This window comes from Pleurodeles waltl, chromosome 7, assembly GCF_031143425.1.
Source record: "Pleurodeles waltl isolate 20211129_DDA chromosome 7, aPleWal1.hap1.20221129, whole genome shotgun sequence".
In the NCBI taxonomy this organism is placed as follows: Eukaryota; Metazoa; Chordata; class Amphibia; order Caudata; family Salamandridae; genus Pleurodeles; species Pleurodeles waltl.
Genome location: NC_090446.1, coordinates 1,036,994,678 through 1,037,017,410, shown reverse-complemented (window position 1 = coordinate 1,037,017,410; position 22,733 = coordinate 1,036,994,678). Strand labels below are relative to the sequence as shown.

At 41.8% G+C, this 22,733-nt stretch overlaps 1 protein-coding gene across 4 annotated transcripts in view; it reads left to right on the top strand.

Moving 5' to 3' along the window:
• Positions 1-22,733, top strand: part of CEP112 (centrosomal protein 112) — a 1,991,189-nt gene that overhangs the window by 395,472 nt on the left and 1,572,984 nt on the right. For all 4 annotated transcript variants that reach the window (XM_069199882.1, XM_069199881.1, XM_069199883.1 and 1 more), the window contains one exon: positions 12,471-12,548. In XM_069199882.1, coding sequence (XP_069055983.1) covers positions 12,471-12,548 — 78 coding nt within the window. The remainder of the gene's footprint in view (positions 1-12,470; positions 12,549-22,733) is intronic.

The window sequence follows — 22,733 nt, the reverse complement described above, 5'->3', positions numbered from 1 at the left end:
GTTGAGGGTGTCGGGTGGACTCATGGGGTAGTTCCAGTTACGGTGGTGCAGATTCATCGAGTGCATATCCTTGGATTCTGATTGCATGTAGGTTTTGGAAAATTTAACAGCAATAACGCAAACATTTCTGAATACTATTACACCAAATTTGGCAGCAAACTTGATCTTGGTCCAGAAAGCATGCTGTTTGCGATTTGGTTTAAATCTGTTCAGTAGTTTAATTGGGGCTTTTTCTTACTGGGCTGGGGGTGCAGAGGTGCAAGTACCATATAGTGTCCAGGGGAGGAAAGGTGAACCAAGCCAATAAGGGCAAGAGGGGAAGGCAGCCTGCCTCGCCACCAGGAACTGCAAGCAGGGAGAGGAGCATGGTAGCCCCACCTGACTGAAGGAGAGTACTTACAATAACATATAAAGTACACATGAAAAAAGGTGAAAAAATCCAAAGCATATTGTGGACCAGTCACCATCAGGCAGCACTGGTGGGTAAGTAACTAATCATCTGGTACCGAGGTAGTGCAAAGGTAGCTCAACAACATTAGAACCGTGCAAACCACTACAGAGCCAAATTATGACAACCCAGTACATGAATGAACAGCTGACATACAGCAGGTGAATGCTGCTTGCCCAACAAGTAAACAGGAACAATGAATACTTATTTGCAGCGGTGTGATAAAGATTCATCATTATCTTAAAGGTATTAACTGGTTTTGTCATGTTATCGACATGCCAAAAAGATTGAGAAAAGGGATAGTGCCAAACAATCTACCCACCTCACCTACTCCAAGCAGGAATAAAGCTTCACTGAATCAACAAAACCTTTGAAGACTCGAAACAAGAAAAAATAAACCAACAACTAAAAATTGGAATACCATTTAAAACACATGAAATACTTACTAAATGATGCAAAAATATGGGAACAAACATCTGGTGCCACAGTTTGCAGTGATTGAATCACAGACTGCCCACGAATTTGAACTCACATTTAAAGGTGTGCCAAGGAGCCGCCATCCTGGAATGGGCTGCACGACTCCATAGAGAGAAAGCACCCAGCCCTAAAGGTGTTATAGAGGAACATAATCAGTGCTGGTAACCAAGCTTATAAAGTAACAGTGGTGTAGAAACCAAGCCTCATGGGTGAGAAATAACTAGGAAAGTGTATATGAGTACAAATGTTATAGAAAAATTAAAAATGGTATAGCTCAGGAAAAAGCTTCTGCCATCTTTGGCATACGTGTCTTGAATTCTTAGGTAAAACCTCAACTCAAATCCAAAAAATGAAGAGAGAAATCTTAAATGTTAGCTAATACAACAATGTGATCAATAAAAGTATTACATAGGAAATGAACAAAGATTAAAAAAAAAAACATAAGCAAGGGAAAAACACTCAAAATTGATGAAGACTAATAAGAAAAGCCATATCTTAGACAAAGACAGTCTGTAAGATGTACCATAACTATTTCCGTTTGAGACTTTAAAACTTTGTATTTTTCATGGAGGCTCTATGTAGCCAATAGATCTTAAGACAAAATCTGATTGACTGCCCCCACATCAATAAAGCTGACTTGGTGAATCAGTTCCCTTTCCTGGAAATAAGTTAAGAAATATGTAAGGAGTAACCACCAAATATGTCATTTAAAAAAAAAATCTTAGCTCAGATTAGTGGAGGATCTACTGGAAAAGAAAAAAAATGTACGGGGTGGGCCAGAGCCATAGGGGGTGGCAAAAGGCATTTGACAGGGAAAGGGACATGCACGCCCTTTTCCTCCCCCCCCCCACCTCACCCCATCCCAGACCCTCATTGAGGCAGCCGGAACCCTATCTCTCGGGCCATCCCTAAGAGCTGAATACATAATTTAGGAAAGAGGGCATGCAGCCCGCCTCCATGAGCCTTAGTCAGGCCCAGGGGACCCCATCCTCCGGTGCCGAGTACACAATTTAGGAGAGGGGGGCATGCAGCCCTCCTCTCCTAGCCTCATTAAGACCCCGGGGACTGTTTTTCACAGGTGAAGAGGGCATCAGGCTTCTGTCCCTGAGCCGTAGAACAGACCCAGGGACCCCATCACTGGGGTCTGATCTAAGCAGTGTCCCGGGGACCCGATCCCTCAGGACACAGCTGTTTCCTGCCCAGGAGAGTGGGGTAATACCCTGCCTGCACTTTACTGGGCAGGAAAAATAACTTAGCTCCCGCTTGAGTTGATTTTGACCCTCAGGAGTTTGTGCTGCTTTGGAGCTGTTGAATAAGGAGGTCTGCTGTGATTATAATTATTATATATATATGATTGATAGATATCTATATATATATATATATATATATATATATATATATATATATATATATATATATATATATATATTTATTTATTCAACTTAAAAACACAAAGGTTACCGGGATGATATAAATAGGTTCTGGATTTATATACACAAAACCATAGATATTCAACAGTTATAGTTATGGTTATCTTAAGTAACTATAACTCGTGCCCTAAGGTAACTATAATTTATAACACAAAATTGGTCAAAATGCCGGGATTAATAACTCTATTTTCTGCAAATTGGAGAGATGAATACTCTCCTCAGGAGACAATTTCTTTACAAAATGTATTCACATAAAATCAAGCAGGACGAAGAGAGGGAAAAACTCAGAGAAACGGAGTGTCCCAACAAAAGCTGGCACATAGCGCCAGGAATACTTTTCCACAATATCAACAATTACGGAACATATGAATAAATGCAAACCAATCACAAAACATAACAAGACTACATCGTCTGGAAATAGTCCCAACTGAATTTCCTCCGTTGGAGGTGGTGGTACAGAAATCACTTAAAGTTGTAATCCACTCAGAAGCAATGGTTGTGGATAGGTATACCCACAAGTGCTGGACCCTGATAAATTTCTTCTTGGGGTTCCTTGCACTGTGTGATGTAGTTCTGGAGGGTCTAATATGCTTTCTACCCAATCTCGCCACAATCCAAAAGGTGTTGACGCGTTTCGGCCCCTTCAGTTCTGGGCCTCATCAGGACTAGAAAGGGACAATGGTGCCTAATGATAAACTGAAACAAACACAATAAGCTCAAAGCACTGAGAAAGACTTAAAAATGCCAAACAATTGGCCACCCGGTGCAGATTATGTGATGACCTAGATTCATAATACCCCAACGTGTAAGTCTGCATAGCCATGCTGAGTCTAGGGTGCTTGCAAAATTTTTAAATAATGGCTGAAACAACTCGTATGACACACGTGCTCACGGTCCCCTCAAAACGTGATAAACAATTTATGGTACTGAAAATACTCGGACTCTGGGCGTCATTTACCTTCACTGTTCCTAGAACTTGTGGCAGTCAAATGGTTCCTTGTCCGAGGAAAACCTAAACATAGGGATATACTGGATAATCAATAGCTTTGTTAGACACCACTAAAGTAAACATCTCAAATCAAAGAGGCTTGTCAGGTCGAGTCTATAAAATACGCAAGAAACTGTTTGGGCACTGCACTTACTGTCAAAATGATTTGAGCAGAGTCCTCCAGCTGTAGCGTGTGGCGAGTCTGCACGCAGCCTCTACCCGGTGCTTGTGTAGAAACTTTTCTTCTTTAGCAACGGGGTGTTGCGCTGCTTGCGATCCTCAGGGGATCAGTTGCTAAGCCGAGCTAAACAGCTCGGCGCTTATGAAGCCGTCGCGTCGGCTTGTCGTGTTATTTGTTTAGGGGGGGGGGGTAATCCGAAAGCAATGATCAGCCATCTTGGAGTGGCTGGGGAGGACCGACAGGGCACTCACTTTGCCTTGTGTAGAGGAAAAAGTCCTCCTTTGGGGTAGTAAAATGCTAAAAGAGAGCTACTGGGAAAGCGGGCATGAGTGACCATTCACTTTTAGCTCAGCTGGTTAATTAATAGTTCAAGAGCTCTTGTATCCCATGTGGCTCAACCCCTTATTCATAAAAAGCATGGGACTATTGGAACTGTTTACAAAAACGGTGGCACCTGCATGGGAACAGAGTCATTTAGAAATACAGATGAACAATAAAGAAAAAAAGGAAACAGAACAGTACAAACTTTTAGATTAGTGCCCAAATTTCATCAATGTCATTTAGTCCATGACGGGCTGTTTGATATTTTTCAATAAGCCGAGCTTCCAGTCTCAGCAATTTACCAGTTGTAGGTTGTCCTTCTGTCTTTTTTTGTACTACAGCCAGCACAGTCCAGCGAATGTCCTCTGCTGTGTGTTTCATTTCTGTGAAATGTTCCACCAATGGTGCTCCTCTTGTAGAACATTTTATCCTCGATCTGTGTTGCAGGATCCAAGTCTTGACCAACTGAGACGTTTGCCCAATATATACTTTTTCACAAGGGCACATAACACAATAAATTATATTCTTAGTGTTGCAGTTTGAAAGATCACTTTGGAAATGTACTTTCAAAAAAGCTCAAAGCTTACGAGATCAATGGGTGAGAGCAGCTAACACACAGACACAAAAAAGAGGATGCAGAACAATGCTTCAGTTACCAACCGTACAAGGACATTACAGATGTTGTAAATGTCTGGCATGCCAGTATACACGTGATTCAAAAGAGGTGTTAATAAATGGTAAAGTACCACGATTGGGTCAGCTTAGGCCCTTCTTCTTTCCCCCACCAGATCTAACTATAGTGACAGACGTGTCACTCCTGGGCTGGGGCGGCCATCTGGGGGAGGAGGAGATCAGAGGACTCTGGTTTTTGGTGGATTCCAGGCTACATATCGACCTGTTGGAGCTTCGAGAGACCCGATTGGCATTGAAAGCCTTTCTACCCTCCATCAAGGGGAGGCTAGTGCAGGTGTTTAGGAGTTTATGAGGGTCCTGCAGCTGAACCTGTCAACTCTTTGCCTTCATGCATGGTGATTGAGCGGCAACAGTTGACAGCCTTCGACCTGCCTCCCAAAGTCGGTATTTTCGCAACCAGATGTCTCTCCACTAAGACAGTGTACCCCTGCTGTTGGGTCAAGTTTGCAGCAAGGTGTGCAGAAAAAACAGGTTGACCCCTTATCTCTTCCTCTTTCATAGGCTCTCTTGTTTATTCTTACCCTGGCCCAGCAGGGCTCTGCATTGGGCACATTGAAGTGTTATATATCCGCCATATCAGCAGTCCTGCTTTTGTTAGATCTGCCTTCTCTTTTCAAGTGCCATATTCTGAAGGGTATTCAGCGTTTGTTTCCCCCCAGGCCCACTTCATTATGCCTCAGTGGGACCTCAACCTGGTTCTTACCTATATGGCGTGGGCTCCTTTTGAGCCACTTCATAACTGTCCAATCAGAATGCTTACTATCAAAACAGCTTTTCTTGTGACAGTAACATCCGCCAGGAGCGCTAGCAAAGTTGCAGGCACTATCAGCACACCCTCCTTATGTTTCATTCCACCCGGAGAAGCTGAATCTTGGGACTTGAGCTTCCTTCTTACTGAAGTTGGTGACCCAATTCCATGTGGACCAATCTTTCACTTTGCCTACCTTTTATGCTGCGCCTCATCCCTCTATTGAAGAGGAGCAACTCCACTGGCTGGACTCTAAAAGAGCGTTGCTATTCTACCTTTACTGCACAAAAGAGTTTTGGATGGATAAACAACTTTTCATGGGGTATGTCAGAGCCCAGAAAGGGAAGACAGTGCAGAAATAGACCATCTCATGATGGATCATGCTGTGTAACGAAATCTGCTACGTGTTGGCCATCATCTGTTCTTTTTGCTTTTGTCGCCCTAAGTGGGAAGGGTATGCCCAGACATCGGCCCTGTGCTTACTGAGACACTGCATTCAAGCAAGCCTTACTAATTAGGAGTGATACCCCAAAACCGGTCCCAGGATGCTTGTATCAGGCCCAAGGAGGACCTGGCCTGGCAGCTCGGGTTAGACTGTTGCCATGGGGAGCAGGGTCAAGATAAATTTGCATATGACTGGGTCCAAACTGGGGTGACATGGTGAGCAAAGAAACAATGGATTCAACCCAGATCTGTGACTGGGGTGAATGTTTGATTTGTTCAGCATTCCGTCCATCACCTATTCTTTTTGCACTGGCCAAGAAGCAACCCCGTGAGGGCTTGTGTGCTCATTCCACCAGAGCCAAAGCTGCAACCACTGCATTAATGCACAGAGTTCTGGTCCGTGATATATGCCAGGCAGCATCATGGACGACTCTACACACATTTACCAAGCCCTACTTCCTGGACAGTCAGGTCCATAGAGATGGGCATTTTGCCTGCTCTGTCCTGTAGGGCTTTTTAGTGTGAATTTGTTTTGCAGCCCCAACTCCAGGGAGGTATTGTTTGAGTATCTATTGAAAGGTATGGAATCTGCGGCTAGAAGCGCCTATCAGATGAACAAGTTACTTACCTTCGATAATGCTTATCTGGCAGAGACTCAATCTAGCTGCAGATTCCTTAATGACCTACCCATCCTCCCCGCTCTGTGGACATATTTGTAGTTTCAAGGCTGTCCCTCTTCAGGGCCCTAGTTTCCCACACGAGTGGTCAGTACTCCTTGGAAAGTCACAAAAATAAACTGATGTCAGCGCGCTGAGGAGGTGCATCTATAGGCACCGCTTGCGTTTCTTCTGGCACAGGCGACGCCATGTGGAGCCGAGCTATGCCACCTACTGGCACACAGGAGTACTGCTTGTGAAACAATTCTGGATCCAGTCCGACACCTGGAGATAATTCTAAGGTAAAGAATCTGCTGCTAGGTAGAGTCTCTAGTAAGACCAGACCAGACTAGACCAGACCTGGTCTAGTAAGACTAGACCAGGTAAGGCATTACCAAAGATAAGTAACTCGCTGTTTTTGTGTTATCATTGAATATGGATGGGAATGGGGATTGGGAAAGAGAATAAGGGTGCAGGCAGATGAAATGAAAGCATTTTCCAATCCTTTTGGATGATCCTTTTGATTTGTTAGCTCTAAGGCAGTATGTGAGGGGCATAAAGTTGTTTTTGGTCTTTCATTATAAAAGGGTTTCGAAAGGAGTGAACTATGGCCCTCTCTGGATCATTTCACAAATTTTTGGATACCTCTTGTAGAAAATTGATATAATAGTTGATGGAGATGAGTATCCACCTTAAATGATTACCAAAATCCTTTCCAGGGTGACCCACTAAAGTCACTAAATAAACCTGTGCTCAACCTCCTGGTAGCTGTGGCACAGAAGACACAGGCTGAACTTAGAGGCCATTTCTAAAGCATTTATGCTGGACTAAAACACTACCAAAGTTGAATTGCAAAACTAGGCTACAACCTCTCCTGTTTTGGAGGAGGCTCTGGGCAACTCAAGAATTCAGCCTCTATCAGCAGGGAATGGCAGAAATGTTGTCCCTTCCAGGCACAAGTAACCTACCTTGGATCAGGTATGTGAAAATAACACTGGCAGGCATTGGGTTGGACCATTTATGGTATGCTGCGGAAGAGGCTTGTGTGACCCCCCCCCAAAAAGGGCAGATAAAGAATGCTCTCTGGCAACGCCAATAAGGCTTACTTCACCACCAACACAGTGTGGGTTCCCTTACCTCACCTTTCTTAATGGTAAAGGACAATTTCCAAAAATAACAGTTCATGGACAAAATCGAGTCCCCTAATGCCAGGAAGCTCTACCTGCAATTTAGATATGTGACTTTACCGCTAGCCTCTTTTACGGATAGCTGGGGACAAAAGGAATTACAATTATTGCCAGATTTGTGTGTCTAGGCCTGAAACTATAGCGCACGTCCTGTTCTTTTGCCCTGGTTATCGTGGTATAAGAAATAAGTGGATTGCATCACTTTGCTAAAATATTGGTGTCAGAGTCTTCAGGGAAGCATATAGAGTTATTAAGTCTGACAACAGGCAATTGGTGTTTTTTTGCAGTTTCCTGATTTTTTATTGCGATGTGGACGGCCAAGTCAAGAGTGCTTTAGAAGTTGAATGCGTATTGCTCGCTAGCTAACTGGTTTTCATCTTGTTATCAGATTTTATTAACTATTATCATGCTGTTTTATTGTTTTATATTTTTACTATTTTTTTCTTTCTATGTGATGTATATTTATGATCTTTGATGGTGAAGATTCACCGAATAAAGAATGTATTAAAAAAAAATAACAAAACAATAAAAATCCCAAAATTAACTAGAAAAATAGAGTAAATTTTAATAAACAAAACAACACCAAAATGACAATAATCCAATAAGGGCTACCAGAAATATGCATTTTTAAATGATTAAGTGGAATTAGTTCTAAGAAGCAGAAAGTGCAAATGATAGTCTATGGTCGCGGTAGAATACGCCGTTGCAGGACCTAGGCACAATTGTGTACTGACTGCAATGGAGCGTGCGTCAGATATACCAACCAGGTTTGTCCTAGGTAAAATATTTTACCTTCTGATGTTAGTTCTTTAGGTCCCAATCCACCACACGAGTACACTTCTAAAGCCCCCAGGACCTTAAGCGGAGGCACTTAAAGATTCACAGGGTATCAGATAGAGTCCAGTAGCCACTGATGAGCTGGACAGTTGCAGAAAGGTCCTCTTGGAGCTTGTTGTATCCTTGTAGCTTGAATAGGAGGCCATCTTTATGGAACTTGTAGTCCATTTTATTTGACTGTTGTACAAGAAAGAGAACAGGCCCAGTCCATTAGGGCTCTCCTTAGGTTGCAGAAAGCAGGTTCAGCCTTCCACTAATCTTTCTCATGTCCAGAAGGTGCTCTGAAATGGGTAATTGGAGATACCACATTCATATCTGGCATAAGCTAGTGGGTGGGAATGATCCCTGGGGACACTAAGCAATAGGGTAAAGGGTCCCATGGATACCCCTACACGCTTTGGTTGCTTTCAATATGTTTGAAGTCTTTGGCCACTGTAAACTTGGGCTCTGAGGACTGGGTATGTGTATGTGGGGCTGTATACTATCTTTAACCCAGTGACCTCCTACATCTAACACTAAAATCCAATTTGGGGCAGAACAAAGCTTTTCAGCAACCATATACGGGGAATACACTCACATTGTTTTGTCATCCTATACCCTTCCTTTGAAGTAAGCCCCAAATGTTATATGTAAACCCAGCAGGCCTGTTAAACAGCTTTGACATGTCATGTCAAAAAGATAACCGCTGTGAGGCTGGGGGGACAAAGGAATAGCTGTGATTAAGAATCAGCTAACATTTGCCTCTGACAGTGGACGCTTCTTTGAATTGCACCCAAATGTCATATGAGAAACCCCAGCAGACCTGTCAAGCAGGATGTGACACTTTAATTTCAAAAAGGATTCTCATAGCCCCAGTTTGCAAATTCCATCACAGACAGACAGATCATCTCTGCCCATCAGGTTAGTCTATTGTTTGCTCCAAGGGGCAAACTTACACTTCATTCACAACTATTGAAATGCTATTTACTGGCTGTCAGAAGTTGGAGAGCACAATACAGATTTACTTTCTATGGACTTCAGGCACGGCAAAAGGTAATTTTCTGAAGTTTCCTTTCCACAATATGTATTACAAATGTGACTTCATCTGTGAATTGGGTTTGTATTAAATATTTTAAAAGGCCTAAAAATGAAATCTGTAGCTATTTCCTATTTGGAGATAACATATGTTAAATGTAATAGTGTAGCCCAATGCTTTCCAATTGAACAGCCAACCCTGCTACAGTGAACATAGCTTTTATGGCCTTTTGACTCTGAGGACCTGTTTAACATTAAACCTTTACTTATCCTACTTTTAAATGCGGTTCACCCAGCCCTATGGGCAATAAATCCTCCTTATGGGTTACATTATTGTTTACACAGAAGGTTTAGGCCTGGAAAAAAAGGTTTATCTTGAGATGTCAGAGTTGTAGTTTAAAGTACACAGCAGGCTACAATGGTAGGCCTGGGGACATGTGTTACAGTGCCACTGCAGTGGATAGTACAGTAAGTGCTGTAGCCTACTGGTAGCAATTAATGTACAGGCTCTGAGTGCACGTGGTATGCTACAATAAACCAATTGTGTACAGGGAGTGCAGAATTATTAGGCAAGTTGTATTTTTGAGGATTAATTTTATTATTGAACAACAACCATGTTCTCAATGAACCCAAAAAACTCATTAATATCAAAACTGAATATTTTTGGAAGTAGTTTTTAGCTTGTTTTTAGTTTTAGCTATGTTAGGGGGATATCTGTGTGTGCAGGTGACTATCACTGTGCATAATTATTAGGCAACTTAACAAAAAAAAATATATACCCATTTCAATTATTTATCATTACCAGTGAAACCAATATAACATCTCAACATTCACAAATATACATTTCTGACATTCAAAAACAAAACAAAAACAAATCAGTGACCAATATAGCCACCTTTCTTTGCAAGGACACTCAAAAGCCTGCCATCCATGGATTTTGTCAGTGTTTTGATCTGTTCACCATCAACATTGCGTGCAGCAGCAACCACAGCCTCCCAGACACTGTTCAGAGAGGTGTACTGTTTTCCCTCCTTGTAAATCTCACATTTGATGATGGACCACAGGTTCTCAATGGGGTTCAGATCAGGTGAACAAGGAGGCCATGTCATTAGATTTCCTTCTTTTATACCCTTTCTTGCCAGCCACGCTGTGGAGTACTTGGACGCGTGTGATGGAGCATTGTCCTGCATGAAAATCATGTTTTTCTTGAAGGATGCAGACTTCTTCCTGTACCACTGCTTGAAGAAGGTGTCTTCCAGGAACTGGCAGTAGGACTGGGAGTTGAGCTTGACTCCATCCTCAACCCGAAAAGGCCCCACAAGCTCATCTTTGATGATACCAGCCCAAACCAGTACTCCACCTCCACCTTGCTGGCGTCTGAGTCGGACTGGAGCTCTCTGCCCTTTACCAATCCAGCCACGGGCCCATCCATCTGGCCCATCAAGACTCACTCTCATTTCATCAGTCCATAAAACCTTAGAAAAATCAGTCTTGAGATATTTCTTGGCCCAGTCTTGACGTTTCAGCTTGTGTGTCTTGTTCAGTGGTGGTCGTCTTTCAGCCTTTCTTACCTTGGCCATGTCTCTGAGTATTGCACACCTTGTGCTTTTGGGCACTCCAGTGATGTTGCAGCTCTGAAATATGGCCAAACTGGTGGCAAGTGGCATCGTGGCAGCTGCACGCTTGACTTTTCTCAGTTCATGGGCAGTTATTTTGCGCCTTGGTTTTTCCACACGCTTCTTGCGACCCTGTTGACTATTTTGAATGAAACGCTTGATTGTTCGATGATCACGCTTCAGAAGCTTTGCAATTTTAAGAGTGCTGCATCCCTCTGCAAGATATCTCACTATTTTTGACTTTTCTGAGCCTGTCAAGTCCTTCTTTTGACCCATTTTGCCAAAGGAAAGGAAGTTGCCTAATAATTATGCACACCTGATATAGGGTGTTGATGTCATTAGACCACACCCCTTCTCATTACAGAGATGCACATCACCTAATATGCTTAATTGGTAGTAGGCTTTCGAGCCTATACAGCTTGGAGTAAGACAACATGCATAAAGAGGATGATGTGGTCAAAATACTCATTTGCCTAATAATTCTGCACTCCCTGTATACTACTTTGAAAAAGGAGGAGCACAAGCACTTAATCTACTGCCAGCAAAAATAGGGTTCAGCACAAAGGCAATCTAGTGTGACCTTGCAGAAAGGGTAATTTTGCATTACCCCCTATTGACCAGTATATTACATAACTTGTCTCCATTCTGAAAGAATTCTTCTTTGCAGGTTCCGTTTCTGTAGAGGTGTAAGTGGACATATGGTAAATTTTCTGTAAGAGTCCTGGGATTGGAACTGGAAAAAATGCAATAATGTCTTCCTGTCTGTTGGTTTAGCAAAAAAAGTGCTATTAACATCTGTTATCCACAGATCAAGAAAATTGAGTTTAATTTTGTCAGCATACATTGTGAATACCCCTTTTTCATACACAACCATTCATGCAATGCATGAACGTTGGCATAGGCTGGATTTGAAGAAGGCATGAGATGTACATGTCCACTGTTGGCTTTGCACTTTGTCCTTTTCGCTTATGCAATAGATCAGGTCTTGCACAAGGCAAGGGGAGCTAAGGGAGAAATATCAGTACTTTTCATCTCATTGCAAATTAGGATGGCTATGCTGCAGTCACACCTATGGACCCTGCCACCCACACCATGCACTCGCATTTTGCCCACACGCACTGCATTTTGTGCTTCCAGCTAAGCAAACTCACGCTTTGAAGAAAATAATGTAACCTGACCTTGTATACATATGTGTGGCCATAAGGCTTGGCAACGCATGCATACCGGGAAGCACATATGCTTGTGTGTATTTATATGCCTAAGCTTATATGTGTATTGTTGATAACACAAAATCTTATTATATAAATGGGTTGATTTTCATAGCTTGTACTGCCTTTAGCTACATTTGTATGACTAGGCACGCTGAAAAAGTTAATTTTAATTTAAAAGCTTTGCTTTTATATCTAAACCTAATCTCTCTTCTTCGCTAGATTTCCCCGAAAACGAGCCTGGGAAAAATGAGCCCTTCGCACGAAGACCAAAGCCTCTTTCGCATGCATGAAAAAGAGGTAAGTGGAACTACGCGCTGTAATGTATTGTTCCCGCGCTGGCCTCAGAATGAGACTTGGTCGCGCTTGCCAAGTAACTGAAGTAAACAGTTTGTAATAGGCTACCATTTCGGGTTTATGCTGTAATCATTGGCTCTCCTATAAAGGCTGTGAAGAAAGCCTAAGTAATACATCTCTGCTTCTGTCATCTGTTGAGTGAATTGCTGCCAAAGGAGGCACGTTCCTTATGCACTTGTTATATGTTACATTCATTTTTATCGGGGAATTTCAAATTCTGCATTTACTGCACAACCTTTTGTTAAACGTTTGGCAACGTTTCAGACTCAAGATGGCTCACTTAGGTAAAGTTCCCACCATTGGCATCTTCTGAAAGCTACACAAAACAAGTTTGTCTCCAACCGAAGCCGCTAAATTGTGTACCGTTAAATTAGGTATTACCTATTCCTTTCAGGGTTTAGAAATGACAGGAGTGGTATGAAGTGTTAAGTTAAAACAAAAAAAAAGATTATTTTCGTAATATGTTTGAAGGTGTGACATTACTTCGGTATTATTTTGCTGATCACGCATGTGTGAGCAAGATAGAATTGAGGTCGTGTGTACCTTTATGCTCAGTGCACAAATTGTCATTAGTAGGGTCCCAATGCTTAGGGCCTTATTTAGAGTTTGGTTGATGGGATACTACATCACAAACGTGGCCCACGTCCCGTCAGCTGTGTTACAAGTACATTATACTCTGTGGCACATGTAATATGGCAGACAGGCGATCACAGGCGGCTGGCAAATTTTGAGAGTGGTGGGGCGTGTAAAACCTAAATGTGCTTATAACGGATTGTAAATGCTTTATAAGTAGATGTGCCCTGATCACATCCCCAATAGGAATTTCATTTTGCAGCAATAGGTGCAGAATGAAATTGGTATTGCAGAGGTCATCGGGGCACATTCTATTTATAAAGCATTTACTGTCCTTATAAGCATAGACACTGCGAAAAATAAACATAGTTCTTACTTTTGTAAACATAATTCTTACTTTTGTACCTGGATTTTCCCTCGTTGCACTGCTTGGCTGTTAATGTGCGTATGCTGTTGCAAAAGAAAATAAGCCGCAAGCATGCAGCTAACCCAAGCACTGCTCTAATGCTGTTTGTAATACTAAACAGCATTGGAGCAGTGCCAGGATCGGTTAGGTCAGGCAAAGACAATGCTCCGTCCAAGACCGATGGCGCTGCATCTCAGCTCTGGATGCCTAAACTGCGCATGTTAGGCTGGTGACAGTGAAAACACTGGCCAATCTGACATGCGCAAGTCAATTTACAGTGTCTCAGCTTCGACTGGATGTCCCAGCTTATCCTTGCTGGGAAAGAGCACTGTAGCCCCGCCCCTAATATGAAAAGAATGACTGCCGGTTCAGGGGAAAAATGTAAAGGAAAGCAATGTGTAAAAAAAGGACTGCCTCAGGTGCGGTGGTTCCCAGTAAGGAGGTCAACGCTCCCACGTTCCCATAGTGGAACCACCCTTGCAGGCTAGCCATCATGTTTTGACAGCATATCCCAACCACCAACCTACAGGTCAGGCCCTTAGTTTTCACATTTAAGAAAATGGCAGCATCAGTAGCATATCCGGCAGAACACTTCTTAGCTTATAAAAAAAATCAAGAGTGAATTTCAGATGTTGGGTAAGAATTTAATTATGTCACTGATGACTGCCTTAATGTGCTCCAACAAACAACAGTGGTGGAGTGTGTGCCAGATGTTTTGGGATTCCTGATGCTTCCTTTTCATGAAGATTTCAACTATCTAGAGCATCTTTGATGTTGGTGGAAGACTTTGCAATGTTTTTAATAGTCTGAAAATTGTAATTTGTTGGCCATCTGCAAACCAACAGTGCCATGTGTGGTCTCCATCTTGTTATTTGGTGACATCTATTCCCACTCTGCCGCCATGTGAATTGTGATCTTGTTGAAGTACGGACTGATGATTTCAGGGTGGGATTTTTGTAAAATGTGTTTTCCCTAGTGCTTTGCGGCAGTTTGATCACTGCCAGTCTGTTTTCCCATCTGCTGGCATCATGGCTTCTTTCCATTACTTGGTTTCATTAACGTGCTTTGAAACCAACCCAGAGGCAGACTCTTGGCAATAGAATAGATCCATCTAAACTTTGACACTCATCGTGGACTACCGTTCCTGGGTTGGTGTTGGACCGATAACTATAGTCTAAGTAATAGTTAAGTACTACCAGTCGCGCCTGGCGACTCGGCAAAGTGGTGAGGCGAAACAAAACAAAAATAAAACAAAAAATATATATAAAAACATTAAGCTTATCAAGTCGCCGCTGCTGCCGCACCACCACCACACTCCAGGCACAGGTTCCCAGCCTGCCCTGCGCCAATCATGATGTTGCTCAGAGCAGCGTTATGATTGGCTGGAGCGCCCTGGCTAGGCGCTCCAACGCAGACTGGGAGCCTGGGCCGGCTCTCTCCAACTCAGGAACACAATGCCGGGCTGGAGAGAGCCCTTGTGTGCATGTGTGTTTGGCCGGCCCGAGACCACCGGCCAAACATACATGCCCACTGAGGAGAGTGCTCTGTACACTCCCCTCACTGCTTGTCGTCCCCTTGGCCCCGCCCCTTTAACAATAAAACATTAATAAACAGCGTTTATTATCGTTTTATTTCTAAAGGTTTGCAGCTCCTGCTGCTGCTGGCGGGGTGGGGGAGGCGGGCGGCGGGCGACACTCCTCCGCCCTAACGGGGGAGCTGCACCTGAGTACCATCCATTGTTGGAGTTTTCAGATATGTTTTCTCTTCCTTATATGATGACGAATATAACTATCCCGTTAGCACCATTTTTTAAACTGAGGTTATCTTTCAAAATAAATTTAGCTCCTCTCTTAGTTCTTCAGCGCCCACACACAAATTTGCCAGCTTCTATAGCTCATAATAATCTCATTAGAAAACTCACCACTGAATGCTTTAAAAGTCTTGTAATGTCTGGCCATCTCTGAGATTTTTTATTTTCTTTCTGGTTGTTACCAGGAAATATTTTGATTTCCTAACATTGCCGGAATGTGAGTAGGTTTTTGGATATGCCGAGGTATTTCTAGACTTTTTCAGTTAAATCAAACTCATGCAAGATGTGGCTTCATTAGCACTGCCATCCCTTTACATTACCTATTTATTCTTGGAGTGACTCTATTTCAGCCATGTAGATCTTCACACTGTCCTACAGCTGATGATTATCCCTCATTTGACTTTTTGTTCACCTTTCTTTCAAGCCAGAAACACTTTTAAGCAATCTAATTTGCATAGCAGTGCCGCACGTGTAATTTCATCAATTCATTCATGAAGGGGACAGAGTTGCGTGCTGCCTAGATCAATTTCAGCCGAGTTCAGTTTAAGAACTTATTGTTTGTGAACTCTTTGGAACGATTGTCGATTTTACTTTTGTGATTTAAAAGGCAGTAAGTTTCACTCTTAAAAAGTATTGAAAATGTTCAACCATCTTGAGGCCTGCAAGATTGTCAACTTTGTATTTACTACATTTGATAGTAAGCCATTCAAGCCTTTGGCGTGAGACAAAATTACCTGGTTCTGAAAAATAAACATTTGTAGTGGACTACAGTAATCAGAAGGATGTTTTGGTTACTGGCTCATAAAAGTTGCCATATACTCATTATTTTAACAGGCCTTTACTTTTTTACATTTTCGAAGTCCTCACTCTTGCAGAGCTGCAAAAAGTTATATGCAGCCTTGATGTCAGATGAACCTATATATTATGTCTAGCTAAAATTGAGAGTGTTAATTGTTAACTCCATCTGTTCGATATTGTGGTAGACATGCCTTGGCAGGTGGTAAAGAGAGCATTTGCTGCCAGATCTATAGTTGGTATTGTGATTCACTTCCTATTAAGGAATTCTATCATACATCACCTACAGTTAAAATTGCAGTGGAGGTTTAATCAAGGGAGTAATTTTGATTTTTCTGCCAGAGCCAAATGAGCAGTCTTGGCTTACCAGAGGTATGTCTCAGTAAGGGACATCTTTAGAGCAGTGGCCTGGATGCATATGACCCGGAGTGCCTTCTGAACACAGACTCATAAGTGCTCATCTAAAGACGATGCACAGTTTAGCTATGTTGTCCTTCACAATATAGTCACCCAAAGTCTTTACGTTGCCCTTGGGGTCCACACCATTCAAGGTTTGGTCTGCTTGTATAGGAGATACGATCTGCTAAAGGGACCCTGCGATTAAACCCCGGAGATCTGCTGAGTCTTGAGGGTGTATTAGAGGGAAATAATTTGCCAGTCCAGCCTGTAGGAAAAAGGAAAGGAAGAGGATAACACTGGGCTTGTATTTTCTAGTTTGTAATTTTTCACAGAGTACAAAATGATACCTAGACTTCAGGCAGACTCCTGGCTGTGAGTATATGTGTTGTAGTAGATCCTTTACAGCCAAATCAATCTTCATGTAACTCAAAAAACAACCAAAAACTAAACTGGCCTACAGCCGATCTCTGCACAGAACATTGGTTACTACTCAAGCCCACCGGATAAGATGCCACCTAACTGATCCATCTCTTGACGTACAACCTGACCTAACAAGCATACTTCCTTTTCAGGAATTTGTATGCTCTAAAGTAACTGAAAGGGGACAGTTAGGGCTTGCAAAAGCTCCTAAATAAGTAATAACGCCAGAACAAGTGTCTATCGCTAGGTGACTCCTTTGGGGTTGTCTGACTAAAAGACCAAAGATCTTAATGGGGAGTCTGTGATGTGTATCTGTATTGAATCTTTGAGTGAGTGAAAGCAAACACAATTGTAATTCCTCAAAATATATATTTTCAATTAAAACAGTGTAGTTCACTGTCAACTCAATCAGAAATCGTATCAGTGAATCATTTAACCATTAGACTAAAACAAACAATATAGGTGCTGGTGCTCACAACAGAGGTCAAAGATGCAAATTACTTTTCCTTTATATAGTAATCTGTGCACTGACCGGGCGCAAAGTTATCGGTCCCATCGGAATGACTAAATGCACAGTAAATCTGCAGCTCTTGTACGTTTATATACTAAGCTGTGCGCTACACTGGCGAGTTCATACACGTGTTTCTAGCTATAGATAGTCAAATCTGCCTCTGGCCATTCAGCAGGACATTAAGGGTTGAATGTTTGTACTATATTTATAATTATAATAATTTGCAGATCTAAGGTAATCGTGATGTATGATCAGAAAATGGAATAAATACATTTAAAATGTTAGTTACCACAATTAACTTAATATAAAAAAAAACAATATTTTAGACATTTATTGTTTCACTGCAGCGGTTTGTGATTATGCCCACCATGAATTGCAATGTTATCAACGTGATGTGATGTAATAAATATATCTTTGTCATTTGAAATTTTCAATTGGTTCTACCTGTTCCAGAAAAAATCCTCACAGATTACAGCTACTGTACTAAAACTTGTTTTCTTAGTCGAATGTTTCTTGTCCAATAAATGACACCATATAAATAGCCTTAAGAAAAATATAGAATATGTTTGCTTAGTGGACCATTGTCTAGGACTGCATTATATGTTGTACTTCTTGCAGACAGATGAGAAATACATTTGCTACTGCAGAGAAGCAGATTGATTAAAGGCCCTCTAGGTCACAAACAGCAAGTAAGTGGACAAAACTTCCAGGCCTGTTCAGATTTTAGATGGCAGATCAGGTTGTTGCAGCACTCTTGTCCAATAAGAAGCTATGTATTTGGACAGTGTATTGTCCATGACTGACAACTGTATACCCTGAATAAAAAGAAGATAACCACGGCCCATAAGTTCTTCATGTGTATGGGAGCTCTGGTGCCGTCTTATGCATAATGGGTGGGTGGTCTATCTGCTAATGTCATTTCTGGACCTAAGGGCTACACTCCAGCTTGACAGTGAAATTACAGGAAGGTACCCTGGTCTGCATAGGCCTGTGATGCCACGATGTAGCCACCACACTTTCCAATGAGTATTACCTGACAGCTCGATAATGTGGGCCCACAAGTTGGGAATGGAAACAATGCACACCATTGAGAAAACATTATGTGTAAAGTGTCCGTGGCAATCTTTGTACTTATGCTGTGCCCCCGTTCCTGTGTTCATCCTGCATCCCCAAGAAGCATGCAGTTCCTGCGTCCAATGTTGCAACTCAATTAGGAGTGTAAGGTAAGCATGAGCGATGGCAAGATTGACCACACGGAAGGAAGGATGCATATGTACAATACCTTCTACACGGTTTCAAGCTATTGACAGCTGTCAGAAAATGTCACTATATCCACCACGGGGATACCAATCAACACGCATTGGAGATGGAAAAAGATTATGTATCAAAAGTATGAAAGTTAAAATAAACGTAACACAGTAACTAAGTTGTCTCTCCCATTTTTAGGTAGAGCATAGCAGCGCACAAGTGCTGCTTTTCCGACGTGTTGGTATGTTTTGGGGCTTTTAACCACGCCCATCACTACCACTCGTTCGCAGGCCTGCCCTTCAGAAATCCTTTGATGACACTGGTAAATGTTTACCTTTGTCCCTCCCTGGGAAGGTTTTGTTACCGCCTTGGACATCGCCCCTGTTACATGGCTATTTGCACTTTTGCCAATAAGTTGGACTGCGAGCGAACTTTTTCCTTTTGTGTGTCTGTTCACGCTGATGCTCATGGCGGCCGTGGTGCCGTCAATCGGCTCTCTTATGTGAAACTGTTTTACTTAAAATTTTTCATTTATGTGGCAAGAAAAGTCGGATTAGTATTTTACAACGCTAATACCTCTAACTCGAGCAAACGCGAAACCCACTGCATTGCAAATGCTTGTTGATTAATTGTTACCTTGTTGACTATAACCCTTGAGGGATGGAGTTGTTTTATGTCAAAGTTTGATATGTGGTATTATGTTTAAAGAATACTAATATTTTATCATAAAACTGTATTTTATATTTTTTTTCCAGACAATACTCCATTATGTACCTAAATATTTGTTTTATGGTGCTTCTTAAAGGATTGCAAATTGTATGACCGATTAAGGGCCCGATTTAAAAGTCCCAAAGTTACCGTTCCCATCGGAACTAATAAATACACAGTAAATCTGCAGCTCCTGTGCGTTTCACCAGAGATTTTGACAGCTACAACCCGGGGAATAATGAGAAAAAAAGAGGAAAATGGAATGGAATTACGTGTATAAATCCTTATTAGTAAAAGGACCCACTTACCGATGCCTCTGGTATTGCTAGCTCCATTAGGATGAAATTAACAGGACTGCCGGCACAATGGCGATCATAATGAGGACCTAACTGTTTGCTACTTTATTGTTAACATATGAATTCCATTAGCAATATTTTTATTATATTTTATTATGTTTCATGTGTGTAGCATAAAAGTACTGTTCATTCAAATGTATAAAGCAGTGTGCTTTCTGTTACAAAAGCGAAGAATTCCATAGAGTGGTGTGCAGCCCCCCTCTTCTGTACTAACCCTGTACTCATGATATGTTTGTTTTCTGATGATTTATTGATGCCACGTGGTGCACACATTTTGTTCAGCGCTGTCACACTTGGTGAAACTCAGGATTAATATACCCTCTTCTAACTGGGCCTAACTCCTTCATGATGCCCTTTTAAGTTTACACAGGTGGTTCATTTCAATTAGAAGCCCCCTAATGACCACGTCTTGCGCTTTTATCCCTGGTTTAATGTTACTTTTGGTCGCTTCCTCTTGTTTTGTAATTCCCATCTCTAGAGCTGAAAGCAACTGAACAAGTTTTGCACTCGACTCCACTTCCATATTCAGTGTGTGTTGGAAAGGGAATGTGAAGAGTCATAATGATTACCAAAGGTATGAGCAGAGGGAGCAGGTGTGATAGAACATGATGGGAGAGAATAGCCGGTTCAAAGAGTGAACATATAGATTAAGAGAGCACAGAAAAAGGACATCACTCTTAGAGGCGTTGGGATGAAGAAAATTGGTGAGCATGCACTTTTACATTGAAGTGAGACAATTGGAATGCTTGCTTGGTCAAAGAAGAAGAAGGAAAGGGATTTGAGAATTATTTGGATGGTGCTATGAATTCAGTCCATTGCAAAAGATAGTTTTCCAAGGTAACACTTGAGACATTCATAAGAGAAGCATAGATCTATTTTCAGAGAGTAGTAACAGATTATACTTAGTCCTATTAGAAAACCAGATGGGATGCTCAAAAGGGTCAAAGGCTGAAATGTGAAATATGAAGAGAACCTAAAGTAGATTATTGTGATGCAAAAGGGCCAGAAAGCATTGTCTTCATTGAATGATCAGAAGAAATCCAGACCGAAAAGGAGAACAAACGTAAAGGATTTCATATAGGACAGTTGTAGAGGCACAACTTGATTCACATGCTTAAAGAGAATCAGAAATAGGGTGAAACATGATGGAAGGAAAGCATCCATGTTGACGAAGTTGTAGGACAAGGAAGGAGACAGAGAAGAGTTCAAAAGGATCCATAGGCCAGGGCATAAGGAGAAGAAGTGAAGCAGAAAGGGGATCAAAAGGAAAAAGCCATAGAATTGGCTGTCCCCAGGACAATAGAGACTACTGAAATTATAGCAAATGTCAATTGAAGAGCAGAAATGTGAGAACATATGATAAAAGAGGAAGAAGGAGTAAGTGAGATACAGAGAAGTTTGATTAGGATTTTACACAGCACCTTATATAGGAATTATTAAATAACATATTTTACTATTACTCAGTTTATGACATTGAATACAGTGACCGCAGGAGGATGGAAAGTTGAGTCTTCCCTGATGGGATTTGAGAGTTGTGGCCAGCAGGTCAATTCAGATGATTGCAGTCAGCACTAACTTGATGAGCCATGCAATCTTGCCACTACTTCTAGAAAGCGAGCTTTGGAAATACAGACATATATTTTTTTCAATGTATAGTTTCTTATATTTTGGAGTGCTACTCAATGAAGATCTTCTCTGAAGGTATTTGTCACTTTTCAGGGCCCTATCCTTCTGGTCATCTTCTTTAGAAATATTTCATGGCTAGTCCACATGCTTTTTCTGACACAAGCTTTTGATTGAATGCGCATTTGGGCTAAAAGTATTACTTGGCTTATCTGTTGGTTTCCTGGGCAATGTGCTGCCTCCACCCTTACTTACAGGACTTCTTGATCCTCTGTCTGAAGAATTCACAGAAGTCTGACTGAAACCTTGTCTATACTTTTATGCACTACAATGTTATCTTACTTCACAAATTTAACACCTTCTGCTTAGATTTTACTTTTTTACAGCTCTCTGAGTGCTTAATTTAAGCAGGTGGGGGCCAACAGAACTTATTTTTGGAGACCTGCACTTAGTTTTCCGCATCAGACATTTTCTGCAAGCAAGAGAGGGGAAAAACACACAAATCAGAAAGACAAAGGAAGAGAAAGACAGAAAACTAAATGAAGAAAGCAGGGAGCTGCAAGAATGAGATAATGAGGCAAACAGTTTTTGGTAGTGAATTTATGACTACCAACCTTGGTCTTCAGTGTGCCAACATTTAATAGTGCCGTCTACAGGCATCTGAGCAGGGATTTGGGCACAGGCACTGTTTCTTTTACAGATTAAGCACTGAACGCATCAGGTCATTGCATGTGGTTTCATGTGCACTGAGAATTTTCTCACAAAGAAAGCCCCAGACTGAGGATGTTAGCAATTACAAGTTTCCCGACCTAATGTTTCTTGTGGTGGTAATCTTTTGTCTCCATTTCATCCTTTAGCATATCTGCCAACCATGCTGTCTTTCTCAGTTTGATTAGCTCTCCGGCGTAGATCGAAAGTTATGGGGCTATGGAAGCCGGTGGGCTATGCTACGTGAGGCCCAGGCTTCATAAGCTTATTGAAGTTACCCTGTGTTGTTCACTCCAGGGCTGGGCATCCCTAGATTATGGAGGAAGAGAGAGTAAGATCAACTAGTATAAGAGCTACTTCAGTGGTTCATTTGTACTTTATGGCACCGGGAACCACTAAATTGACGTTATGCAAATGCAATCACAGAAAAGTACTACCAGAAGACATATTAAATGTAGTGAATTTACGGCACAGTTTCAGCACAAAGGGCGTTTTGTGGGACTGATCACCACATACTGCACGTTATACATTCAAAACGTCATCCTGCTAGTGCTTACAATACAGCCAAAAG